We start from the raw sequence: 26,604 nt of genomic DNA, 5'->3' as shown, positions 1-26,604 counted from the left end.
GTGTTGAGAGAACACATAGCAACATTAATGGGCAAATACCGCATTTAGGAATCCAAGCTATCCTTCAGAGGGAGTGGTAACTTTAAACTAAATTTGTCTACTATTTCTTCCTTTGTTTTCATAAGGCTACTATATCAAAGTCATCATATTGTTGTTGTTTTGCTTAGGATGGTTTGTGGACCCAGCCATTATCGTATGCAAACTATAGTTTAGAGAAATATAATCTGTAATGTGTAGCAGTATTGCTTGAAAACAAACGGCAAAAGAAGCAGAACTGCTTAGCTTCTCCTTTGGCTCAGTTTCCTTCGTGAAGTGGATAATTGATTGATACAAAGTGGAAGCAGTTTATATTAAAACCTCACTGGCAGATTCCTTCTTCCAAAGCTTCCTCGGTAAAAGCTTTATTTATATTTTAAATGGATACAGCCACACAATAGCTCACAGCTATTCTGAGCAATATATACATTAATATAGCAAAACCTGAAAGGTTAAACCAGGTTTTTTTACAGTAATACTGTACATTCATAGTACATTCATACTACAAACATTAAAATGTAATTCAGATCAGGTGGACATAGATGTTAATCTAACCCAAAACCTGTGGGAAAAGTCAGGTGTTGACTCATTTGAAGAATAGCAGGATTGTGTTTTTTCAAATCCTCCCAGGGGGATACTATTCCAGAGGGCAAGTACCATGACAGAAAAGGCCATCTTCCTGGATCCCATCAGATGGTATTGCTAAATAGGTGGGATCTGTAGTACACCCATTCTGTTGGATCTTATGAGATGGACAGAGACAATAGGAGAAAAGTAGCCTCTCAGATAGCCAGTTCCTAGGCATGAAGAGTTTTGTATGTGATAGCTACCTAGAATCTGATAGCATAATTGCTAAGTGCGTTTTGCTCCATTTTACAACTTTTCTTGCCAAAGCTGTTAAGTCAATCACTGCATTTAGTAACATGGTTGTTAAATGAATCTGGATTCCCCATTGACTTTGTTGGTCAGAAGGTCGCAAAAGGAAATTGCATGACCGCAGGACACAGCAATAGTCATAAGTATGAGCCAGTTGCCAAGCATCTGAAATTTTGATCACATGACCAAGGGGATGCCACAATGGTCATAAGAGTGAAAAACGGTCAAGTCCCTTTTTCAAAGACGTTATAACTTTGAATGGTCATTAAATGGAACGATTGTAAATTGAGAACTACCTTTAATAGACAACCACAAACTTTATCTCCTGTCACTCTCCTAATCTGTCCAGATAGAAAATTATTACCTATCAAGGATTTGTCCTTCTACTCCTAAGACAAAATAGGTGTCTTCAGATCTTTATCCCCACTGCTCAGAAATTCAGAATTTAAGAAACCTATTGCCAATTCCGAAGCACAAAGGAAGGCTGCATAACCCTGCTGACTTGCATAGAGGGAAGGTTTCAATTAAAAATGGCTTATTATGTATTGAAGCCAAATCTTCAGTTACATAAAGGAGTTTATTGGGAAAAGGCAAATGTAGGAAACACAAGGGAAGGCAACACCCAGCTTTCTAATTAAAATCGATACAGTCAGCCTAGCTAAATTAGTTTCTTAATGCCTCTTTAAACTCTTGGATTTCAGCATATTGTCAGAGGTCATTACAGAAAAAATGGTAGAGGGCTCCTGCTTGGATTTCACTTTTAATGGAGCTCTATCTTTTGGTGTGGAAGATAATTGAAAGACAATTTCATTTAGGGAGATAGATTGTCTCTTTGTCCATTCAAGAAAAAAAATGTATCTCTGAAGTCCAAAGCCTTATCTGGCAAATTCTAAATTATATAGTGACTAAGCTCTCCTAACTTCCTTTAGTTGAATTATAAAACGAGAGCCAGTTTGTTCTGGTGGTTGAGGCATCATCAGTCTGGCAATGAGGACTGTGAGTTCTAGTCCCGCCTTAGGCATCAAAGCTACCTGGGTGACTTGGGGCCAGTCACTTTCTCTCAGCCCAGTTCACCTGACACAGTGGTGGTTGTGTGTGGAAAGTAGGAGGAGAAAGGGAATATTAGATATGTTCACCACCTTGAGTTATTATATAAAAAATAATAAAGGGATTAAAATATTTATTAAAAAGGGTGCAGCCGTGTTTTCAGCAGTTGTGCCATTATATTAATGGGACTACATGGGAGAAGCTTTTTGGGGAAAACAAAAGCTGAGTTTTATTTATTCAGATATCTCCTTATGGGACCAAGACTTTAGGAAACCTTGTTACACCATACTTAAAACTAGGGATTTATGATAATGTTTCATCTAGCTGTTGTGAAAAAATTTGACAAAATATTCTATCACAATCAAATTAATAACAATAACATTTAGGTTTTTTATATACCACTATACAGTGCTTTACAACCCTCTGTAAGTGGTTTACAGGGTCAGCCTCTTGCCCCCAACAATTTGGTTCCTCATTTTATCCATCTTGGAAGGCTGAATCAACTTTGAGCCTGGTGAGATTTACAAATTACAGGCAGCCGACAGTCAGCAGAAGTAGCCTGCAGTACTTTACTCTAACCACTGCGCCACCATGGCTCAATACACTAATACACTAACTAAATATCAATACTTGTCTATTAGGAGGTCCAGTGCTAAAACCATAGCCAGAGAGGAATGATTTATGGTTCCTTGTAAAATTAGAACGGAGTTCCAATGCTTTCGTTACAGGTAGTCCTTGATCTACAACTACAATTGAGCCAAAAATTTCTTTCGCTAGGTGAAACAGTTGTGAGGTTTCCTCCATTTTACAACCTTTCTTACCACAATTGTAATTGAATCACTGCAGTGAAGTTAGTAATAGGGTAATTAAGTGAATCTGGCTTCCCCATTGAATTTGCTTGTCAGAAGGTCATAAAGGGTGATCACCTGATCCTGTGAGACTGCAACTGTCATAAAATACATGCCAGTTGCTAAGTGCCTGAATTTTGATCACATGGCCATGGGTATGGTGCAATGGGTGTACATGTAAGATAGTCATAAGTCACTGTTTTCAGTGCCATTGTAACTTTGAATGGTTGCTAAGTGAACTTTTGTAAGTCAAGGATTACCCGTAACAGTCATAAATTGCAAGAAAACAGGTGGAAAGATTTTTCTCTCTCCCAACATTGAATGTATTGAATGTATGGTTTGAAAGTGGAACCAACACCGAGGTTTCTAAGGGTGGTGGTGAGCTTACTTTACAGGACATGTTGAAGCAGAGGCTAGAAACTAGCTGCCTGCCATTTCATAGTTTGGATTTCAGCAGTGAACAGGATTGGACTTGCTGTCCTTACCTTCCCATTGTAAATCCCAGAGGTGCTTTTTCAAAAGGCAACTGGACTTTCTTTGTTTTCCCCTGAAGATGTTTGCTTCTCATCCAAGAAGCTTCTTCAGTTCAGAACTGAAGAAGTTTCTAGGATGAGAAGCAAAACATTTTCAAGGAAAGCAAAGAAAGTTCAGTTGCCTTTTGAAAAAAGCACCTCCACGACAACCATGACTGGATGACTGAGAATCTCCACAAACATTCCCATTGTAAATGTTTTGTCAACTTGGTCAGTCGGGCCTATGTCTTCCTTTAGCAGCTTTAATCAGCTGCTATCAACAGCTCGTTTAGTGACGTTACAGTGGTACTGAAAAAAATGACTTATGACCATTCACACAACCGTTAACAGGATCCCCATGGTCATGTGATCAAAATTCAGATGCTTGACAACTGACACATATTTATGACAGCTGCAGTGTCCCCATTGTTTACATCGCCTTTTGCAACTTTCTAACAAGCAAAGTCAGTGATTCACTTAACATCTGAGGCAAGAAAGGTCATAAAATGGGGCAAGACTGATTTAACAAATCTCTCGTTTAACAACAGAAATGTTGGGCTCAGTTGCGGTCGTAAGGTAAGTTGGGGACTACCTGTAAAAGTAATTTCTCTTTCCATAAAGAGGAGATACTACAAGAGAAGGAAGGGAACAGACAGCAGGGACAAGTAAGGGATCAGCAGGGGGGAATGGGGGTGTGAGGCAAAATTGTGGGCAGATATGCTATGCTGGGATATCAGTGGTTGAGGGGAAGCAGAAGAGAGAAGACTCTGAGAAGATGGGGTGGGCAGACAAACTGTAGAGGCAGGATGAAAGGACAGTGTATCAGCTTTGCCATAATTAAACCTTAAAATCACTCGGGGGGGGCCCTCTAAATTTCTGTTTTCTGAACAACCAACATTATTTTGGTTTTTATTTCAACTTAGCCAGGGCTCATCTGAAATAGTTTGGCAGAACTTTCAGATTTGAAGCAAAATGTAATTTTCTTATTGAAGATGCTTTTCTTTACAGCATAGTAAATAAAATTGTGTATATTTATGAAAATGCTAGGAAGATGAAGAATGCCTTTCTAACAAGGTAGCAGAGAGGGAAATTGCATAGGAAGATAATTGGCCCCTATGGCATGTTGTTGATGTAGTGAATGGCTGGTGTTAATTGCCTGTAATTGTTCCATTGGTATAGCAACCATACCGAGTCACAGCTTTTGTGTTAACCATGATCATGTGTCAGCAGTGCTCACATTACACTGTTGTTTCACTGTGCAACTGAGGTTTTAATGCCGTAGAATATGTAAAGAACTGACTTTCACCATCTGGGGTTCTCTAGAACTACCGTTCACTTCATTCATTCCATGAGGATAGAAGAAATCACAAAAGTAACATGAAGAGAGAGCAGGAGGTTGAGGAGTTCAGAGGGAGTTTTTGAAAACATGCAAAAGAGGGTGTTCTGTCATTCAAGCCTTTAACTGGGATTTAGATATTGTTTTGTGCAAGTGCTTGAATGCTACAAAAATTATGCAATCCTCCTTCTGTATTTAAGAAATCCAAAGATAAACATGCAAGTAGTTTGCTGGTAAATGAGATGTTATTGGACAATTTTCTGGATATGGTTCACGTCCCAAAGCTCAGATGCTTTGAAAAACTTACAGGAAAACATTTAGTTCGCCAAAATGGTTTTCCAAAACATTCACTGACAGCATTAGTAAGAGATCAAACTTCAGCCCAGCTTAGAGTTTTTTGGTTGAAATGACAAATTGCTTGGGAGGGGGGGGGGATCTGCAAAATGGGAATAAAAATATCTAACTCGGAGTGAATTCTTTTTAGTATCTGTTAACTCAAAATGCATTATTTCATGTGTGCTATATTTTATCAATGAAATCTTATGGCAGATGTCAGCTGAAGTACTTCCATGCATTTTTATTGGCATTTATTGATATAAATAAAATTCATGATATAAATAAAACTGGAAAAGTCTCTTGCCAATGACTTCAGGATCTGTAAAGTATATACACTAATACTGCAGTTCTTTAATCATACAGTTGTAACTTTCAGAACAGGTGCCCAAATTCCCTACTGCCTTTTTTTCTTTGTTAACTATCTTTTTTTTAGAAATTTTGCTTGCTTGTTTGTTTGTAATTTAGAGGCTGCCTAACTCTAAATGGCCCTGGGTGATTTACACTTTAAAAGCAAGAACAATAAAAAAAATAGCAAAACAAACAACCCCCAAAAAACTTATAAAGGTTGGGTGACTGCCTGGGTAAACACCCAGATTTTCAAAGACGTTTGAAAATCATTAAGGTGAAAGCAGAATGAATCTCTGGGGAGAAATTATTCCAGAGGGCAAGCATCACAACAGAAAAGCCATTTAATCTAAGAGCAACAGTTACCATCCTGCTGATTGTTACAAACCACTCAGGCAGTCTTTTGGGATAATAAGTACTGAAAGTGCTTTGCTGTTGAGAATCTTTTATGTTTGGAATGGGAAATAATTAACTAACTTATTTTTTGAATTTCAGGAAACTATTTGTAGGAGGCCTAGATTGGAGCACCACACAAGGTAAATTGATCTGCTTCCTAGATTGGTCCTGAACATCTTAACTTGAAACTATCTCAAAGTCATAGTTAAAAGTATGACTTTCTCCCAGTTGAAGACCGGACAGTACTTTACATGATCCCAAAAAGGACTTGTTTTTAACGTTTTGTGGTTTCTTTTTCAATGGCACAACCCATCCATTCATTAATGGTTCTGCATTATCTGTTCTCCTTTAAGGTACAGAAAGAAGTGATAGGTAGGCTGGTCTTCCCAGGGCTCAAACAGAAACCTTCAGAAATCTCCCTTGACCTTTAAAATCCTGCTTGTGTGTCCATTGACCATCATCATTATCATATCCCCCCTTAAGTTGACCTTGTTAGTTTGTTCTGAACAGAGCTCCACTGCCTCTCTAGCCCCGAGTGGTTGGAAACCCATTGCAAGGTAATACTATTTTATACGTTGCTCTCCTTGTCCCAAAAAAGGGACTTATAACTATGGTTGACTCAAGTCATTGTGGACTCATTGCAGTGTGTCAAAACACCATACTCTGAATGATGTTTGACAGGCAGGTTGACTTTTGCAAAGGCATCTTTAGCTTGCAAAATGGGGAGCAGGAGGAGAAAAAGTCGAATATTTAGTCCAACATTGGGATTACAAAAGGAGTACTGGAGGGCCACATGATGTATTTTGCATCCCCAGAAGTATGTCTTCACCTGAGAATATCCTCCTGTAAAATTGCAAACTACCTTTATTCCCGGGGTGCATTTATTTCCATATTGGCCCATATTCTATTTTTGACAGACTTAATCTCAACAAAGTATGTTTTTCCTTTAACAGAAACTCTCCGTAGCTATTTTTCCCAGTATGGGGAAGTTGTCGACTGTGTAATAATGAAAGATAAGACTACAAATCAGTCAAGAGGATTTGGATTTGTCAAGTTCAAAGATCCCAACTGTGTGGGAACTGTCCTGGCCAGCAGACCCCATACGTTAGATGGCCGAAATGTAAGTTATTCCACTTGGGTGCAGGAATACAACTGCGTGTCCAATTGACTGTTAAAATGAATATGATTAAATGTTGCCTTTTAAGTGATAATGTCTTTGCTGAATCCTGGCTGTACTGGAGACTAGGACCTATTAGATCTCAGCTTTATTTTACATGCTGCCCCTATTATTTGAATACAATCTACTCCAGGACCTGGGGTTGGGACATTAGATGGAAAGGTTTTTGTTGATAGTTTTATTTGATTTCTCTCTTTGGTGACCATTGTACGTTTTTATTCTTTGCTAACATTATTTTTATTGTCTTATGTGCTATTGATGCCCAGAGTTGCTTTCACCACTTGGGCAGTCATATAAATCGATTTAATAAGTGTATATAAGAAATCACTTCTTCATTACTACAATTATTGTGTCCCCCCCCCCCCCCTATTTTGGGAACTACTGCAACATTCTAAATTCCTGGGTTAGCCATCAAAGTAAATACGATGGTAGAGTTTGGATCCACCAATGTTACTAAACCTCAACAATGATTGTGTACTACATTGTCATATACCATTTAAGGCCCAATAGCGTCTAAAAAGAGAAACATTTTCTTGTTGGTTTATAATTTCATCTCTTACTTGGTCACTTCCAGCTTTTCCTACTTTCCTCTGGCATGTGGCCTTTCCAACATTATTTTTAATAAAGCCTTCCTTTAATTCAGAGTTCGTTTTTGTTTCACATTTCTCTAGTTTTCTCTAGGAGAATAATATAACTTTGCTGAGTTGCACATGCCTCTCCCACTGTTGACCATGTGTGTTCCATTATGTCATCATACGAGCGTCTTAATATGTAATTTGATTCCACCAACTTGAAAGTGAGGTGGCGGGAATTAATAAGTTATCTTATTTTCTCAAATGCTGGTACCAGTAAGCCCTCTTCACTTTTGCCCTCATCTGACAGATTGACCCCAAACCCTGTACCCCTCGAGGAATGCAGCCTGAGAGAACACGACCAAAGGAAGGATGGGTAAGGAAAGTGTCTTCACGTTGCTCCATATTCTTCCTCTCCATTGAAATGTGGTTTTGTCTCCCGAGACCAAGAGGCTTTGTTGTAAGCAGGCTATCAAATGCAGAAGTGCCAACTAAAAATAAATGGAGTTTTCAAGAGTTAAACCTAGCTGATGAGATGTCACATTTTGCTGAAAAGTAACTCATAGGGCTCCCAGCAGATTCTATAAAATGAGATTTGGAATTTCAACTCCAATTGGTGTGACGCATGTTCTCATTCTCCTGGCGAGGTTTCATATCAGGTAGGCCTGAAATCTCCCATTCAGATATTATTCTAAACTGTTTCTCAAAACAAAAGTAGAAAACTCATAGAAAAATACAGTTGGACCAGCAGTTACTATTGGTTACAACTGGTTGATTCCAGTAAAAATTAATGAATATTACAAACCAGGAAAGGCATTGACCAAAAAAAAAAAATCTTGAATAAAATTTTCTTCCTGCCTGCTGCTTTTAGGTAATATAACCTATTGGGTTTCCCTTTGACCCACCAATCCATTATAGAATGTGCCACTGATACTAGTTTGCAAAAATTTGTTTTGTAAAGTCAGTGATATCCTAAGAGGCTCTATAGGAGAATTTACTTTTCAGTTAGGTTGGGTCCATATCGTGAAGAGTTGTGAAGGCAGAGAGGGTAACTCAGTTAAGTCAGGCAGGTTAAGTGAACCATAGGTGTTTATCTAAGTGTTCTCCAACTTGAATCTTTTTTATTTATTTATTTAATTTATTTGCCACCCACCTCAATGTTCAAAGCGATTCTAAATCATACTTCTTGCCTCCCTTAATGCTCCTTCGTTCTCCTTCAAATCATTGGTTTCATTTTTTTCTTTTTCCCCAGTTGGGTTGCCATTGTTTTTACAGCACCGAAGGCCTATGAATCCCTGCTTTGCCCTTTCTTTTCCTCAGCCTTTTCCTAGTCTTTTCCATGACTGCTTTCTTATGCATAAGCTATTACAGTTGAGTTCTTTCCTTCCCTGTCTTTTTTTGTTTTATGTATTACGTGTGGTTAATTTCAGTTCAAATGCCTTGAGGGTAAGCAAGGTAACACTTTACACATTTATTTATTTATTTATTCATTCAATCAATCAATTGCTTTATTTTAAACGTTTTACAGCCATTAACTCCACCAGCATGAGATGAAATATTCTTGCCAACATCCACATGTCAGGAAATAAATAACTTTTTTAAAATAGAGAAATCCTTGTTTCAGTACAACTCTCCTTTTTCTGTTGGTAGAAAGGATCCAGGAGTGATAGCAAGTCCCATAAAATTTTTGTTGGTGGGATCCCTCACAACTGTGGAGAAACGGAGCTCAGGGAATACTTCAAGAAGTTCGGAGTGGTGAGTTATTGTGATGGAATACATTATTTCATGAAGGAGTGTTGTCCTTCACCTTCTAACTCTTTAAAATATTACTATTTTCATTTGGTGGGATAAATAAGTTAAACAATTTTGTGGCTGGTTGATGTTCATTTTAAAAAAAAGATATTTCTTACGTTTACAAGAGCCCCTCATTCTAACTTATTCTGTTTGAGAGTTTCTGAGCTTGTCCTTTTAAACTCTTCTAGCATTTTTATTAACTGGACACCATGTAATTTGGCAATAGAATTTTGCAACATTAGAAAGCTTTGTTACATGTTTACTTTCATATGATTTCAACAGTGGTTTTGCTGTGGTAATAATATTTTGTTGAGGGGAGAGTTAATAGATAAGCAGTATCTTAAGTAACAACCTCAAGCCTTTAGTAAGGACTCGGCAACTTTCTGCTTATATAACAATAACATTGATAAAAATTGATAAAATTTGCAATTGTTGCCTTGGATCATCTGCAGTTCCATTTGGGGTTTTTTTTGTTTGTTTTATTTTGATTGGATTCTTACATTTTAGCCAAGTTTGGCTCCTAATGCTCTGTTGTTTAAGAGTAACGGGTGTTTTAATGTCAGCATATTTCAAAGATAGAAATTGGGAAATTTATACAGGTGAAACTCGAAAAATTAGAATATCGTGCAAAAGTTCATTTATTTCAGTAATGCAACTTAAAAGGTGAAATTAATATATGAGATAAGACTCATTACGTGCAAAGCAAGATAGTTCAAGCCGTGATTTAGAATAATTGTGATGATTATGGTGTACAGCTCATGAAAACCCCAAATCCACAATCTCAGAAAATTAGAATATTACATGCAATCAATAAAACAAGGATTGTACATAGAACAATATCGGACCTCTGAAAAGTATAAGTATGCATATGTACTCAGTACTTGGATTGGGCCCCTTTTGCAGCAATTACTGCCTCAATGTGGCATGGCATGGAAGCTATCAGCCTGTGACATTGCTGAGGTATTATGGAAGACCAGGATGCTTCAATAGTGGCCTTCAGCTCTTCTGCATTGTTCGGTCACAATTATGACAAATTACGGCTTGAACTATCTTGCTTTGCATGTAATGAGTCTTATCTCATATATTAGTTTCACCTTTTAAGTTTCATTACTGAAATAAATGAACTTTTGCACGATATTCTAATTTTTTGAGTTTCACCTGTAATAGGAATATAAGGAGATGTAGCTTATTGTATTGTATTATAATACGTTAGCCTATTTGTGGTCCTGGGTGTTAATACTCAGGGTTTCTGGCCTTTTTGCATAAGCAGGACACACTAACAAAATATCAACTCTGCCTCCCACCCCAAACAACTTTTTCATTGCTTCTTTGGCAAGATTGTTCAGTTTTCATTAAATATTCATACACCTTGCATTGGGTTATATTACTTTCCTCCTCTGCTCACCCCTATCCTTTAGTTTTCTTTCTTTCTCCTCTTCCCAAAATAGGTAAGTAAAAGTACTTCATTATATAGACAAATGTACTTTATCGTTTTATTTGTAAGATTTTTGTGTGTTATACAGCAGACTTTCCTAGTCTAAATACCTTTAAATATTATGGAGCATAGTTCCCGTAATCCCTCACAATTGGCAACAACATTTGGGAATGGTGTGTGGGATACAGTCCAAAACTCTGAAGGAAACCAGGTTTTATATGTCAATATAAAATAGTATGGGAGGAGTCACAATCTATAAATACTGTCTTACTTCTCTGCTCCTGTCCCCCTGTGCTAATCTAGTATTTATACTGAATTATACCTATTAGCTTTCATTATAGGATTCTATTAAATCAACAAAGCCTATAAAACAATTGTGACACATAAAGATAAAAAGAGTATATACGCTGTAAAATTTTCTATCGTTTGACTTTTTATCAAAAAGCTTCACTTAATGAGAGGTCTGGTTTGCACACTACACCACTGTAAGCCATTAGATTGTTTATTTTGCTTAACATGTCTGAACCATGATAATCACATCCTATTCATGACATCGTGTTAAACTGTAGTTTAAACATGGATTATTCCACAATGTGAAGCTACTATTAGAGCATGGCAACAATAAAGTCCAGAATAGAAAGTACTCCAGCATTTTAGAAAATTATGATAGACAGAGAAAAATGTTTGATGAAACTAGGTCTATCACTGCATTTTCTATTTCCTTTTTAAAAAAATACTTTTATTTTTGTTATTTGAGGTGATAAAATCTCCACCCTCTCCCGAAAAGCAAGTGCAACATATAAGTATCTTTAGGAAGGTGAATAGTGACACTTTACAAAAAATTAAAGCTTCCCCTCTTTCGGGGTTACATATGCAGTTTAAATTGCAGAACTATTATTGGTACATTTTTAAAAGGGCAGTGTGAAAGAAATTAGTAGTGTAGGCAGTGGTGGTATTCACTTACTTTCCCTACCGGTTCGCAAATGTGAGCACCCACATCCACGAATGCGCTCAGCTTTCCGTGCAGGCGCTTTGGCTAAAAAAAGGGCCTAAATGGGATGCCATAGAACCTGGGTGGGTGGGCGGGCATACCAGAAGTTTCCACCGCCGGTTCGGGTGAACCAGTCCGAACCAGCCGAATACCACCTCTGAGTGTAGGTTTTTGGATAACTTCCTTGAAAATAAATAGTGAGCCAGCGCATATGGAAGAGGATTAGTGTAATATAATGGGTAAAGACAGCTGCCACATGTAGCTGTATCTTTAAAATAGTTTATATGGCAAAAGGACAATTTACATCTTGTCAGCCTGGAACTCTACTTATTATATTTGTAGTAATCTTAACTACTTTTAAGAAGGGGGTTAAGCTTATGAACGCATTTTAGAGAATCCTGGCAAATATTACTTGAGTTATCTTGCTAAGCTTTATGTGACACATCTCTTTCAACAGTTTGCAAAATAAAACAGCCAGTGTAGCAAAAGTGCTTTTTCAAAAGGCAACTGGATTTTCTTTGTTTTCCTTGAAGACGTTTCATTTCTCATCCAAGAAGCTTCTTCAGTTCTAACTAAAGTCAGAACTGTCAGAACTGAAAAGGCTTCTTGAATGAGAAATAAAATGTCTTCGATGAAAAATGAAGAAAATGCAGTTGCCTTTTGAAAAAGCACCTTTGGGACAACCATGGCCTGGATGACTGAGAATCTCCATAGACAAACAGCCAATTTATTATAGTGGTTAGGATGCTGAGCTTGGAGAGACCTAGATTCAAGTATGCACTTGATTGTGGAACTTCTTGAGTAACTTCAGTCCATTCATCATTTTTTTCTTTTCTGCCTAACCCACTTCACACAAAGTACAGTAATTGGTACTAGATGTAAAATTAGGGTAGACCTGAGGTAAATTGTCTTGAACTCACAGAAAAGGCAAGGTACAAGTAAAGGGTGTACAAGTTAATTGACTATTTTGCCCAGCTGAATCAGAAACTTGACTTTCCTTTTGGAAGAGGACAGTTGTCAAGGCATAATTGGGTAGGCCCCCAAAGGGAATTAATTCACAATAGAAGGATTTCCATTTGGTAATTTGAACCAAGGCAACTAAACAGTCTTCAGATTAACACTAAAACCTCACCCTGCCTATTCCTTTTCATTCTGTAATTGTCCTTCGGGTCTAAAAGGACTCCCCAAGGAGAAATTTGCAGCTTTTAGGACAAACGTTCCTTAAAAGCCCTTGAATGATCAATATGTTCCCTTCCTTCCAATGATCTTTTGCACTGCTGTTCTTCCAGCCGCATAGATTCAGCCTCCCCTCGTGAAAAGTAGCTTCTTGGTGCTCAACAAAAGAGCCTCTATATGTGAGAGGGTCTCTTGGTGTGGCAGATACTGGTTGAGATGCCGTGAAGAGTTGGTTGACTTCTTTTATCTTAGATTGATATGGTGGTTTTTTGTTTTTTTTTTACTAAAGCTCTTTGTTTTCTTTCTACCGTGTTTCCCCGAAAAAAAGACAGGGTCTTGTTTTCTTTCGACCCCCAAAATAAGCACTTGGCCTTATTTTCAGGGAGGTCTTATTATTTTTGAGCGTGGACACCTCATGGCTGCTGCTGTGTTGCAGTATTTGGGGAGGGGGGGAGGCTTATTTTAGTGCATGCGCTCAAACGCCCGATTGGGCTTATTATCCAGGGAAGTCTTATTTTCAGGGAAACAGGTTAAATAGGGTGTGTGTGTGGAATTTCTATCTCCTGTTTACAGATGAAGCCTAACTCTTTTCTGATTTTAACGAATCACATCTAAACTCAAGTATAAAGTTGGGACTGAGCGATGGCTCTTCTGCATATTGTTCAGTTTCTTTTTATAGGGTGTGAAAGAAAGAAAGGGCTGCTTGGGAAATGGGGTTGAAAGGTGAGGGAAGCCTGCTGTCTCGAGGTAGAAGAAAGTCTAATTGGGAGCTTTGTATTTTTTCCTGCTCTCCATCACACTGTAGCAGTCTCTAAATTGCCTCTTGAATACATAAGCAAATCAAAGGTGAGTAAAGATAGTTACTGCATGACAGCTACTTAGGCTAACAGGCTCTGTCACCTTAGGGAGTTGAATTACCTGTTTAAAATAATTACAAAGACATATTGTAAAGTATCCTGTACTCAGTGTCCCTTGTTTTTTGGTCTGGTTAAGGCATCAGTCCTCATTCCCCAGAGCTACCTGCTTTTCTTCCTTTTTTAATAAGATGTTTTTCTGCTGCTTCAGCACAATTAACCACGGCCACATCTGTTGAATGCTTTCAAAGGGCTCAGAGTAGTAGATTATGTACCGGATTCTCAAGAGGGACCTTGCCTTATCCTGTTGGTATTTAAATGACTGATTATTCATAATTATTCAGTACCAGTAATAATAGTAATGACGGCATAGTCCTACTGTTAAAGTGAGAAGATTCAAATACAAGGGGAATGGCCACAGTCTGTAAGACGTACAAGAAGTTTGTTTCCTATTGGGAAGAAATTATGATGTCAGCTCCAGTTCCAGTATACTATGTTAGGAGGCAACAATGGGAAGACTGGATTTTGCCAAAGTCTCCTTAGTATACCCACAATACATTCCTGCTATCGTGTTTCCTCAAAAATAAGACAGGGTCTTATTTTCTTTTGATCCTTGAAATAAGTGCTTAGCCTTATTTTAGGGGCGGTCTTATTATTTTTGAGGTGCAGGAGGTGGCGAGCGTGGTCACCTCATGGCTGTTGCTGTGTTGCAATATTTTCGGGGAGGCCTTATTTTAGCGCACGCGCTCAAAAGCCCGATTGGCCTTATTATCCGGGGAGGGCTTATTTTCGGGAAAACAGGGTATGTATTTGTGGCTTTGATTGATATTGGCAGGAGGTCCTCTGAAGCCAAGGTTCTTTTCTTACACTTGGTAAGGGACCACCAAAGTAGCCGGGCTGGGCAATCTGCAGGAACCATTATTGCATTTTGTTAATACATAAGGAAGCAAGCCATGAAATGTTCTTCCCTATCAAAGCCCCATTTGAAGAAATGAGCCTGATTTCTGGACGCTTATCCATAGTTAGCCACATTAGCAAAAGTTCATGATAAGAAGATGATATTTGTAGCTTAGGGTTGAACTGTGGGGTTCTTGGTGACCTCAGAGCTTGGTTATTTTCCTGCAGACATTTCATGACCAAACTAGGTGACGTGATCAGTGCTGGCGCAGTGCAGTGCTGCACTGATGATGTCACCTAGTTTGGTCATGAAACACCTGCAAGGAAACAAAACTCTGAGAGCAGCAAGGATCCCACAGGAACAGTTCAATTATATTTTTATATTTCATCTCATCCTGCTGATAAAGTTCAGCTGATAAAATCAGGTTCACCTTATGTTTCGTCCGATAAAACCATTAGTAAACTTTCCTTTTTAATCCTTTTTTGCAGGTTACCGAAGTGGTAATGATCTATGATGCAGAGAAACAGCGACCCCGAGGTAAAGAAGAATCTAGTTAACCTTTGAAATTTCTTTATCCTCTTCCTATGTCAGATGGCAAACTTACACAACATCCACATATATATGTATGGACACGTGTGCTCATATATGTATATATGTCTTTTGTAAGCTGCCTCAGGAATTTATTTCTCTGAGCAGACTTTCACGGAGGCTTTTCATGCTATTTCATCTAGTGTTATTGTTTTAGAAGTCAGATACTACCTTGCCATGTTGTTCACTTACACCGCTCTGAAAAGGTGCTTCCCTTAACAAAGGCATGGCACCTGTATTGATCTGCTCCTTTCAAATAACTCACAGTCATGAGAAGGGAGTAACTGGACACCTTTGATTTCCCCCCCCCACCTTTAAATGTTGGCACCATTAGGAACCAAGGGCCTATTTTTGGTTTTAGGATAAGAATCCTTGTGAGGTGCCAGACAGGAACAGATGTTAATGCTTGCTACATTTCTCACATTTTCTTTCTTTTAAGTGGCTACAGCTGAAATTTGGAGCCAAAAGCCATTTGTTGCTTGAAACATTCTGTGGATGGGTGTCAAATGTGGCACTTTTAATTTAATTTTGCGATTCCATTTGTATGTTGGAGAAAGCAACTCCCTTAGTTTGGCAGACCTGAGCCACTTACATAATTCGTTTTTTGGTCTCAGCAGAAAGGGGCCATTGTGTTCTCCAGCTGTTCATTGCACCCGTCACTTTTCAGTAATTTTTTTTTTAGAAGCAATACTTTTAAAACATCATCAGTGTGAGTTGCATTTCAACCACACGATAGCATGTGAAACATGCTGGAAAACAGTTTGCCATCTGGACTTTCCACTTCTCCTTCTTGTTTCTGTTATTTAAAGAAATATATATAGATATATATATATATATATACAAATTCTTCACTTCATATTTATTAAGCTGTTAAGTATTAGATTTATCTTTAATTTAGACACATCTTTAGTGACATATATAAGTGTTTCATAGTAAAAGTACAGTAAACATTAAGTTCTTTCTTTCCCTCTCTTTTTCTCTCTCTCTCTCTGTAAACTGATTTGTGATTAATATCTCTTTAGATTTCTTCTCTCTAGGTGATAGATTATCACAGAGGTACAGGCCATTTCCACAAACGGAGGAGGGACCGGGCTTTGTCTTTAATGGAGTGTAAATAAAGTTTTTACTATGTGGTGTGGGAGGAGCTACGAGGGGCAGTTGCTCTAATTTGTTTTGCGACAGCTTTGCACTATTTCAACAGAAAAATTCACTGACACAGCAAAGAGCAGCATCTTTATGTTCCTATCTCTGTGTGTTCTTGTATGCTTAAGCTAGTAAAAGAAATCAACTATAATAATTCTGCCTACCTGGTCCACCATTTTGTTTTCTCATTGCAAACCCCCCCTTCCCACCCCCCCACCCCCAGGAGTCTTGAAAGCAAGGTACATGAGCAAAGGATCTTGTTATATTTTGCATCAGTTCACCCCATATTCACAGTAAACAAAATGCAAACCTAAGACATTTGTGATGGATGGCCCTGAAACTCTTTGACTTGCCTGCATACTATCACAAAAACACATTTAACTCACCTATAAAGTCCTTTATAAAACACTTGCTGTCTAATCTTCAGCTCTTTCCCTCTTCTGACCTGCAGGCCTATGCTGTCAAATGTGCTCCCCACCTCCGAAAGAGCTGTGGGGGGAAATTGGTCCTCCTGACTTCAGCTCTCCCTGTGGGCGCCATATTGTAACCAGGGGTGCCTCTTGAGGATTGCCAAAGGGCCTCTAAAATGCTGCCTTAGCTCACTGTGTTCAATGCTCAGCTAGTTCTTCAATGTTCATCTACAATTCAGTAATTGAACCTTACGTTCCAGGCACAATCAATTTCCTTTGAGCTCGTGGCTTACCTGTACTCACTGTTCCCATTAGGGTCTTATGCCTCTTCCCATTTGAATAAGTTTGATCAGCAAAACCAGACAGCAGGCCAGTAAAAACCAATATATTTGGTACTATGATAATAGCAATAGCAGTAGACTTATATACCGCTTCATAGGCCTTTCAGGCCTCTCTAAGCGGTTTACAGAGAGTCAGCATATTGCCCCCAACAATCTGGGTCCTCATTTTACCCACCTCGGAAGGATGGAAGGCTGAGTCAACCCTGAGCCGGTGAGATTTGAACCGCTGACCTGCTGATCTAGCAGTAGCCTGCAGTGCTGCATTTAACCACTGCGCCACCTTGGCTCTTAACCTGCAAAGGTTGCCTATAAGGCTGCCTATAAGATTGCTAGGACAACTTCCTTCCAAGTAAAACTCTTAGGCCTGCTTTTTAAAAATCCTATGTTTTTTGTATTTTTTTTCAACAGTTGTCTGAATCTTACACGTCCTCTTGCTTTTAATTAGGCTTTGTTTATAGGTAAATCAGCGAGTGGTTTCAAATCTGAGCTGTAATGCTTAAACACAATTCCACCCCCACCTCCCCAAGACTAATAACTTTCCCAATTGTGTTGCACTAAGTCTGGTTGCAAGACCGGTTGGCAAACAGCTAAGTTCCTTGAAACAACAAAGTCATCTCGAAATAAGAATGGCTCGCTAGGCTTGGAATACAATAGTGTCACCCCTCATAAATCATCTTTATGAACCTGACATTTAATCATGTCTTTAAATGAGATTTTGTTTACAAAGTCTGAATAATTAAGCTGAAAAAATAGCCAGGTTAATTGTGTCGTTAGGGAGAACATAGACAATTTGCCCAGCAAACTGAAGATTTATTTAAATCAGTGTGAGAATTGCATATAGTTAAAAAAAAATTAATTATGCCTATGCACAACTGCCAACCAAGCTAAAGAGCCTAATCTCCTTTGAATTATACCAACTTGGAGCTGGTGTTACAGGCCTGTAGCTTACAGAATTTCAGTCTCTTTTTAATCTCTACTTTCCCAGAGGAATGTGTGACTTGGTTCTTGGTATTTAAAGAGCATGCATCCATTGACTTGGACCTTTTATCTCCATCTCATCTCAGCGGTTGAGGAATCAGATGGACTTCCCTTGCCTCAAATGGTTATCATTGGACAGTTGATAGTTGGATCTAGTTGAAAAGAAGAGCCAGAGAAGGTACCATTGAGGTGATAGGCAACCTGGTGCCTTCTAGGTAGAATTCCCTTATGCTGTTACCAAGATGGCAAGTTGTGGTCAAACGTTTAGGTTTTTACCAATCAATTACCACGGCACTTGCCTATTTGGGCTTTACAACAATTTGAAGGATACTATAAGCCTTTTGGGCTCTCATTTTGGGAAGAAAGTGTTTTGAGGATATGAGAAAAAATGCCTTTGTTCTTTTTTCTTTCCCCCTAGACTTTTTGTTATGAAGAAACAACAAAAAGCTGTAAGAAAGAAATTAAGGCATCTATGTTCTCTGTCCTTTTTAAACCCATTTTGCTTTTGGTCTGAGTCCAACTCTACCTCTCTTAATTTATTTAAATCTTCTTAATCAGGTTCAAAATCTTATCATCTCTTACAAGAGTTTTTCAGATTATTTCATCAATATTCTTTCCAAGTTTCTAAAGATATTTTCAAGGGGCACTTCTCTCCTGGCCTTGCTCTGAATATGAAGAACAGTGCAGTGCACCATTTGTTCATCCAGCCTCTATTTACTCTTTGGTTCTCGAGATCCCCCCCCCCCTTTCGCGTCACAAACTTGTGTATGATGACATCTCTGCCCAACGCACCCAAGTACCCTCTCTACTTTGGCCATCCCATAAACACACATTAGTCATCAAGTCTGGCTCCAATTCTCCAGGTGTTGCTGTGTCTTCTCTTCTAACGCTGCAGTCCTGGTTTCTCTTCATTTGGTTCCAAGGCCTTTTTCTTTTCTCCCAACCACAAGCAAGGAAAACAACACGCTATTCTATATTTTCCTCTTAAAATCAATATTCAAAATTTTATACTGTGTTATCATTGGAAGGCAGACAAGCCCCCTTTTGCAGGTTCTTTTTTTAAATATCTCCCAGACTCATATTTTGGCTTTTAAAAAGGTTCCTTGTACTTTAAAGGCTCGCAAGTCACTGGTTCAACTCCCGTTTGGTCATTATGCAAAAACCTGCCTGCAGGAGATGCTTTAAAAATTGCCTCCTCCGCCTCCTCAACTCCCATTTATTTCTTAATTTGTTTCTTGCTCTTGTTGCTGACAGCAGAATTTTGACCTGCTGCAACCGATCTTGGCCTGTATCTTTGTGTCTTTATTAAGTATAAATCTCTACAATAAGGCTCTACGAGTTTACCCAACTACGTTGGATAAGCTTAGAGAGGCACTAACTGTTACAGAGACTGTATCTGTTTTTCTGTTGAACGCTTTAGAGCAATAAATGGCTGCTGTCAGCACTAGCTGCAAAGCAAAATGAAACCAAGGGGGAAATCTCGGGTTTCGGGGAGGAGGGAGGGAACCAATAAACAACCTGTCCCCAAATGTTTTGTCCACTACCAATTCTCTCTTTTGTCACTTTGTGCTATTGCTCAGTTGCTTTTCTAAATTTGCCAAATGGCATTTAAACATACAAATTTACCAATATCATGTAATGGAGGTTATGAATTGACTTGGCCATGATAACTTGATGCAGATGTTCTGCACAGAACTGAAGTCAGATATATTTTTCGCAGTATTTGTTAGCAGGGCAAAAAAAAGGTGTATCTATAGGCACTGAGCCATGTTTTCTCCATCAATTAATTTTGCATGGAGTGCTGAGCGAACCATTTTATTCCCCTGATCCAAGATGGTCCGGTAATTGCAAACTCCACCTGAAGCCCTTGTTTGAACCCTTGGTCCGCCCCTAATACTGTTCATCATCCTGTTTTGTGTCACAACACCCTGCTACCTTGATTCACTCTTCGTCGTTGGCTAGGTTTTGGATTTATTACTTTCGAGGACGAACAATCAGTGGACCAGGCTGTCAACATGCATTTTCACGACATCATGGGCAAAAAAGTGTGTAGTTGTAGTTTTATTTTACCTTAAGACAAAGCTGAGTCTTGAGGCAACTAGCAATTTGGCTGGCGAGTAGAAACTGGGTTGTAGAGTAGAGGGTTTTTTTTTTTTTTTTAAAGAATTTGAGTGGGTAAGATCACATTCAGAAACACATTTTATAATTTAGTTAATTTTGGATTTTTTTAAAAAATGTGTGCTACAACTGCCTATAGATTCCTTTAGAATGTTTTGTTTTGAGAAGAATCATGGCAGACCAACTTCCATAAAAGTTACTGTTTGAGTTCAGATATCACGAACTTAGTCTGATAAACCAAGGTTTATGAGTCAGAAAAAGAAACATTCTATCTGCTCACTCATTTCTCTCTTGCACTTTCGCAAGAGACTTTCAGGGTTGATAAAACCACATTGTACCAAGATGTGTGTGAGAGAGAAGCCAAATAAGCAGCAGAATGGCTTATTGGATTCAAATTGCCTCATTTGATCTGACCCAGCTTGCTCATCATACCAGGCAATGCCAATCAAGGAAAATATTTGTAGCTCAGGATTGAAATAAGGGGTCTTCGGTGCTCTCTGAGCTTGGTTGTTTTCTTTCAGACATTTCATTACCCAGCTAGGTAACATCATCAGTGCTAGTGACTAGCACTAATGATGTTACCTGGTTTGAGCAATGAAATGCCTACAAGAAAACAACCAAGATCAGAGAGTACTAAGGACTCCCTCATACCATGCAATGCTTGGAAGTAGATATTCTTCATTCGCAAGTACAGAGTAGGAAATACTGAAAAACAGACATGATTTGTCTGTTTGAAGTATGAAACACTTCAAATAAATTGACATGGAGAAAAGCTAGGTCTCTGAAAACTTTTGACTTTAATAATTAAGACCACTTTATTGAGTTACAGAGTGCACTAGTTTGGGATATGGGGAAGATCATTGCATTTGCTTGTCTAAATTCTAAGTTGTGCCGTCATTACTGTTCACACGTGTTTTGTACCTTGAAAGGACAGAATATAAAAAGGGAATGGAAGTTAACCTTTATTTTTCCGTTTGAAACGGCAGTGAAATCTCTATGTTGCCAAAGGCTCAGCTTCCCATTACTATTCCTTCAGATGTGTGTTCTTTGTTTCACCTTTTGGGGATTTGGGGGTGGGGGGCAGGAAGGAAGGGAACTAAAAGTAAGCAACCAATTGACAGAGCATCCTGAAGGAATGGTTGAAATTTAAAAAAAAATGGGTCACTTACTGTGAGACTTTGAAATGAATCCACATATTCTTTTAATAGTACTTTTTAACCACAATACAGTTAAGTGACCTTTTGATTGTTGTTATCTTCATACTGTGTTGTCAGCACTTCTAAAGAGGTTTTTCGGGTGAAAAGGTTTCTGCCTTCTTACTCTGATTTAAGGAACTCACCTTTGAGCATGGCTTCGCTTTAGGAACCAAGCCAGAGGAAGAGTAACTAAGAACTACAAAGTGCAGCTTTGACCTTTGTAGGAAAAGTCTGCTGAAAAGGGAACATCGAAGGCTCTTATACGAAACGTAATTTATAAGCTGCTCAGAGTCTCCAGAAACGAAGCAGCAGTGTATAGATTGTAGTGAAAAATATAGGGGAGTCTTGCCACTTTGCTGGGTTGTGTAGCCAAAACAGCAAAGCCTTCAACTGGAATAATTTTTCTAAAAAAAATTTGCTTATTGAAAAACAGGGTATCCTATCCTCTTGATGAATTCTGGTTTATATTTTACAACGGTTCGATGATGGTTTCCCCCCCCCCCCAAGTTTAAATTATTTCTGGTCAAAACCCGTTAAATTTTCCTGGACCCTGGAAGTGTATTCTAGGATATCCTTACTAATACATGAACAATTGATGTCGTTTAAACGATTAGTGAAGTTTATTCCTAAGCAACAACTGGAACTACTACATCTTTGGTTTGGTGCTAATTAAACCCAGGAGCTGCTAACACTGGTCCAGTGAAGCCAGGAGAGCAACTCTTCCAAGTGTCAGAACAGCTCAGGCAAACCTCCAGGGACTCCTGGACCAGTTTCAAAAGTAGCATCCCTCACGGTCCCTCCTGAAGAAACATCGTCACAAACTGGAGACAAAAATCTCAAGTGGACCAGACTTAAAGCACAGGGGCAGACGGATAAGAATGCATGCTAAACGAGAACGAAACAAAAGTTCAGATGCCAAGGTTTTTGTTGGCTAGTGAAATGCAAATTGCTGACATCTTGAGAAATCCCACCCTATTTTTCTTCAGCCTTGAAACATTATTATTGGGGAAACTGCAGGAGTTCAAGTGTCCTAAAATCTTACTGGGAAAAATTTTAAAATAATAACCCATCTGCAAGTAGTCCTCAGCTTGCGATCATAATTGAGCCCAAAATTTCTGTTGCTAAGCGAGACCATAAATTTTGTCCCATTTTACCCTCTTGTTTGCCCCAGTAGTTAAGTGAATCAATGTAACTGCTAAATTAGTAATAACGAGTGTTCCACGTGAATCTGGCTTCCCCACTGACTTTGCTTGTTAGAAGATCGCAAATGTTGATCACATGACCCCCAGGATGCTGATACCATCTTAAATCTGAGTTAGTTGCCAAGCATCCGAATTTTGATCATAGACCACTGGGATGCTGCAACGGTTGTAAATGTGAAAAAATGTCAAAAGTCACCTTTTTACAGTGCCGTTGTAATTTTGAACAGTCACTAATGGGACTGTTGTAAGTTGAATACTTCCTGTGCTCTCTGTGATCTGAAAACTCATTGTGAAAGCCAACATCCTGCTCCACCCTCTTGTACAGATGGTAACCAAATTGGGGTTTTAGAATGTTAAACCTTGGGAAGATTCCAGGACATTTGAAGGCAGAAATTGATTTGCTCAGCATAGAAGTGCAGCCTAGAATACTAGATGTGGTTTTATTTTAATTCTGCCATTCACATGCCAGGTTAACTCACAGGAGGAGGTGAAGGATTCTTGATTGTCTCCCACAATAAGGCCCACTTAGTTTTAAGGAAAGTCTTGTGCCCATTTAACTAAACTCTGAAAGTAAAAATGCTTGAAATGTAGCTAGAGAGAACCTGGACTCTCAAGTTCACTCAGTGATACAGAGCTGAACAACCCCCCCCCCCACCCCCCATTCAATCTTGCAGTTAGCTTTGCTGAGTGTATTTGGATTAACCCCAGACAATTTTTCAGAGCGTTTGCACTCAGCAGGGAGGTAAATCTTATTTTACATCGGCCAGGCCCATTTTTAAAGCCCCACCGTACAGCGGTGCCCTTCCTTTTTGGTCTTTCCTTCTTTGCAAAGAATGTTTTTCCATGACTGAACACAGTATGAAGGTTTTGCTTCTTATTGACTCAACTGTCCATTTTTTATTACCTGCATGTTTGTTTACTTTTTTTGTTAGATGTAATGTAAGGTTCTCTTATCACATCCATTCCTTCTGACATTGTTTGAGTTAATTGAGGTTCTTTAAGCGTTAGCCTGGGGAAGGTAAGTCTCTATCTTCCATTAGACTTTTAAATAATAATTTTAAAAAATCTTTTAAGATAAAAAGGATTTGAAACGAACAGACCATATGAATACAACGTGTGTTTCTCAGGTATGAACAAAAAATGAAGAGCAATTTAATTGCGATAGATCTTAGCTATCAATTAATAACTTCTTTTTTCAACATTGTCCAGAACAATCCCTCCCCAAGGACCGGCTAAAGCCTTAGTACCTCCTCCATAATGTTCTCTTCACCCTTGTTTATAACAACCATTTTGGCCTATCTTGGTATCAAGATTTACATGCGGAGAGTGAAAACCCACTGAGGAGATGGTACTGCTGCTTTAAAATGAGGAAGAAAGTAACAAAACAGAAGAGAAATCACGAATAGGCATATTTTATCCCAGCACCGTATGAAGTTAAGACTTCCAAGATGGTTTACTCTGTTATCCATTGTACCTGAGAAACATTGATTAAATTAGCAGCCTTAAAATATAAGCTTGCAATACTTTTAAGTACTTAGCAATAAGTCGTAACATGCTAAGATAAAGTTTTTAAGTGTAAAGATAAGGGTGTGTGTGATGGGTAAAGGGGGGCAAGCTGTCTTCCTGCCTCCTAGGCTGAACATTTGTCCTCTTTGTTTAGGTGGAGGTGAAGCGAGCCGAACCTCGGGATAGCAAGAGTCAGACTCCAGGGCCAACAGGCACCAGCCAATGGGGAAGCCGGATCATGCCAAGTGCTGCCAATGGCTGGGCAGGACAGCCCCCACCTACCTGGCAACAAGGATACGGACCTCAAGGTACCAGTTTTTCATTCAGGTTTTGACATCCTGGATGATTTTAGTCTGCCTTGACACAGGCTCTCATTTGTGGCTTCACTCAAATCAGGATCAAGCCTGCATAAAAGTCAGGATCAGGCCTGAATTAAAAAAAAAACCTTAGGTTCCTGTCAGATGCAGGAATTATGTGGTCTTTTGTACCACCTGATTATGCTATAATGCGAAACTTCTGTGATCTCGATGGGCATACAAATTCCTTATCTATTGAGTCCTTGATTTACAACCAGTCACTTATCAACCACTTGAATTTACAACAGACCTGAAAAAGCAGACTTACAACCTGGATCTGAAGTTCTGACAGTTTGGCCCCATCCAGAGTCACATGACTGAACCACATCAGACACCCAACCGCACAGCCATATTTACAGTTTGCAGCAACCTAAAGTCACATTTGTGACTTTAGGTTTTGCTGAAAACCAGTTTGCTTAATGACCGTTGCATAAAATGTTATACAATTGGATTAGCCATGTAACTGACCCGCTTAATGACCAACACAACATTGAACTGTAGTGAGCAGTCTCCCATGTCGAGAACTACCAGTATTGGAAACCTTCTGCAGCTGGTGTGAGACAATAACAAGCTCTGCCTTCTCATTTGTTCCAAGGAAATTCGCTCTTGCTTTCTGAAAATGGACATAAGCTCTATAAAAAAGTGTCTCTCCTTGAATTTTGTAACAAGGAAGATTAAATCCCATTTTTATCCAAATCCAGTTTCATTACTCCATTGTGGGTTTATTAGTTTTGGGCATCTCCATTAAGGCTACATCTTGAATTCTCTGTAACATTTTCCCTATTTGATATCCAAACATCTTCAAAGTAATTGCGTGTAACTTTCTCAATAGATAACGTTAAACTTTGCAGAATGATAAATGCATACACTGACAATGAATTGATGAAACAGTTGTGGTAACTTGTTTTTGTTTTGTGTGTGTGTGCGTGTTGTGTGTGTCTTTTCCTACTTCATCTCTTCCATCTGCCTTAGGTATGTGGGTACCAGCTGGACAAGCACTTGGTAAGTATGTTCTGAGAATTTTAAAAATGTGCATATTCAGTATTGAAATTGTAATTATGCAGGTTCAGATTTTTAGCAAAATCTTACTCTCTGCACATTTTTTGCCTTTGTTCTCCAAAGATCTTTTTGCATCTGTTGTTTTGAAGCATTCGGGCCCTTTGAACAAGAATTCATAGGTTTCTTGAGATGGGAGACAATAATTGGACCTTAGAATTTCCCATAGATAATCAAAACTTGTGTGTGAGCGTGTATGTATGTGTGTACATTTAATCATTTGTCAGATAACTGGGAAGATCTGGAGGAGACCGGGAATCATCCTTTTCCTAGTGGCCTAGTCCTTTTTCTTCCCACATGGTGTGTTTGTGCACAAAAAGGCCGTTCTTCTAATACCAAAACCAAAGGTAGAGTTTAGTACGGTCACGTGAAAAATAGCTTAAACCCGATGACATCACAGTAGCCCTGCATAGAAGTTGTTCCCTGTATGGAGAAAGAAACAGGACAATAGATACTAATCTTACCCCAGTTTCCTTATGCACAGGGTTTGTGCATTTATATATTTTGTACTTAGAAATAAAATCTCCAGTTACAGATTCTCCATGTGTAGGCTGTAATTCATCTCCACATAATTAGATTACTGGAATGCGCTCTACATGGGGCTACCTTTGAAAATGACCTGGAAACTGCAATTGGTACAAAATTCAATGGCCAGGATACTAGCAGGTGCGAGTCCCTACTCTAATAGAATTCCTCTGCTCCAGTTGCTCCCTTGGTTACCATTACATTTCTGATACAACGTGCTGCATGGCTACAAGGCCCTGCATGGCGTGGCTGCTAGATACCTGCCGGATGAAGTGGAATCTGCCCTCGCCCAGGTGTGCATGTGGGATGGGAAGGCTTAGGGCTCCCTCCCTGCATCAAATCAGGGGGATCTAATACCAAGACTATATTGATACTCCTTCTCTGTAGCAACCCCCAAGCTTTCGATCAGGCTGCTTCTGAAGCTACACCTTGCACCCTTCCTGTAGCTATTTCACAAGGCATCAATACCACGACAGCCAGTTTGTTCTAATGGTTAAGGCACCAGGCTAGAAATCAAGAGACTGTGAGTTCTAGTCCTACCTTAGGCATGAAAAGT

General features: G+C 38.9%; 1 protein-coding gene across 3 annotated transcripts in view; it reads left to right on the top strand.

Moving 5' to 3' along the window:
- Window positions 1–26,604, top strand: part of DAZAP1 (DAZ associated protein 1) — a 63,380-nt gene that overhangs the window by 23,516 nt on the left and 13,260 nt on the right. For 2 of the 3 annotated variants that reach the window (XM_014063262.2, XM_014063264.2), the window contains exons 2-9: window positions 5,832–5,872; window positions 6,686–6,852; window positions 7,792–7,857; window positions 9,132–9,236; window positions 15,118–15,166; window positions 20,052–20,134; window positions 24,266–24,419; window positions 25,440–25,469. In XM_014063262.2, the coding sequence (XP_013918737.1) occupies window positions 5,832–5,872; window positions 6,686–6,852; window positions 7,792–7,857; window positions 9,132–9,236; window positions 15,118–15,166; window positions 20,052–20,134; window positions 24,266–24,419; window positions 25,440–25,469 (695 nt within the window). Of the gene's footprint in view, window positions 1–5,831; window positions 5,873–6,685; window positions 6,853–7,791; window positions 7,858–9,131; window positions 9,237–15,117; window positions 15,167–20,051; window positions 20,135–24,265; window positions 24,420–25,439; window positions 25,470–26,604 lie in introns of those variants that run through there. The other variant, XM_087703284.1, reaches the window with a different exon arrangement.

The sequence above is a fragment of the Thamnophis sirtalis genome, unplaced genomic scaffold, assembly GCF_051295495.1.
Source record: "Thamnophis sirtalis isolate CommonGarterSnake01/CBP01778 unplaced genomic scaffold, rThaSir2_p1.2 scaffold_1, whole genome shotgun sequence".
In the NCBI taxonomy this organism is placed as follows: domain Eukaryota; kingdom Metazoa; phylum Chordata; class Lepidosauria; order Squamata; family Natricidae; genus Thamnophis; species Thamnophis sirtalis.
This window is presented reverse-complemented; position numbering and strand designations above follow the sequence as displayed.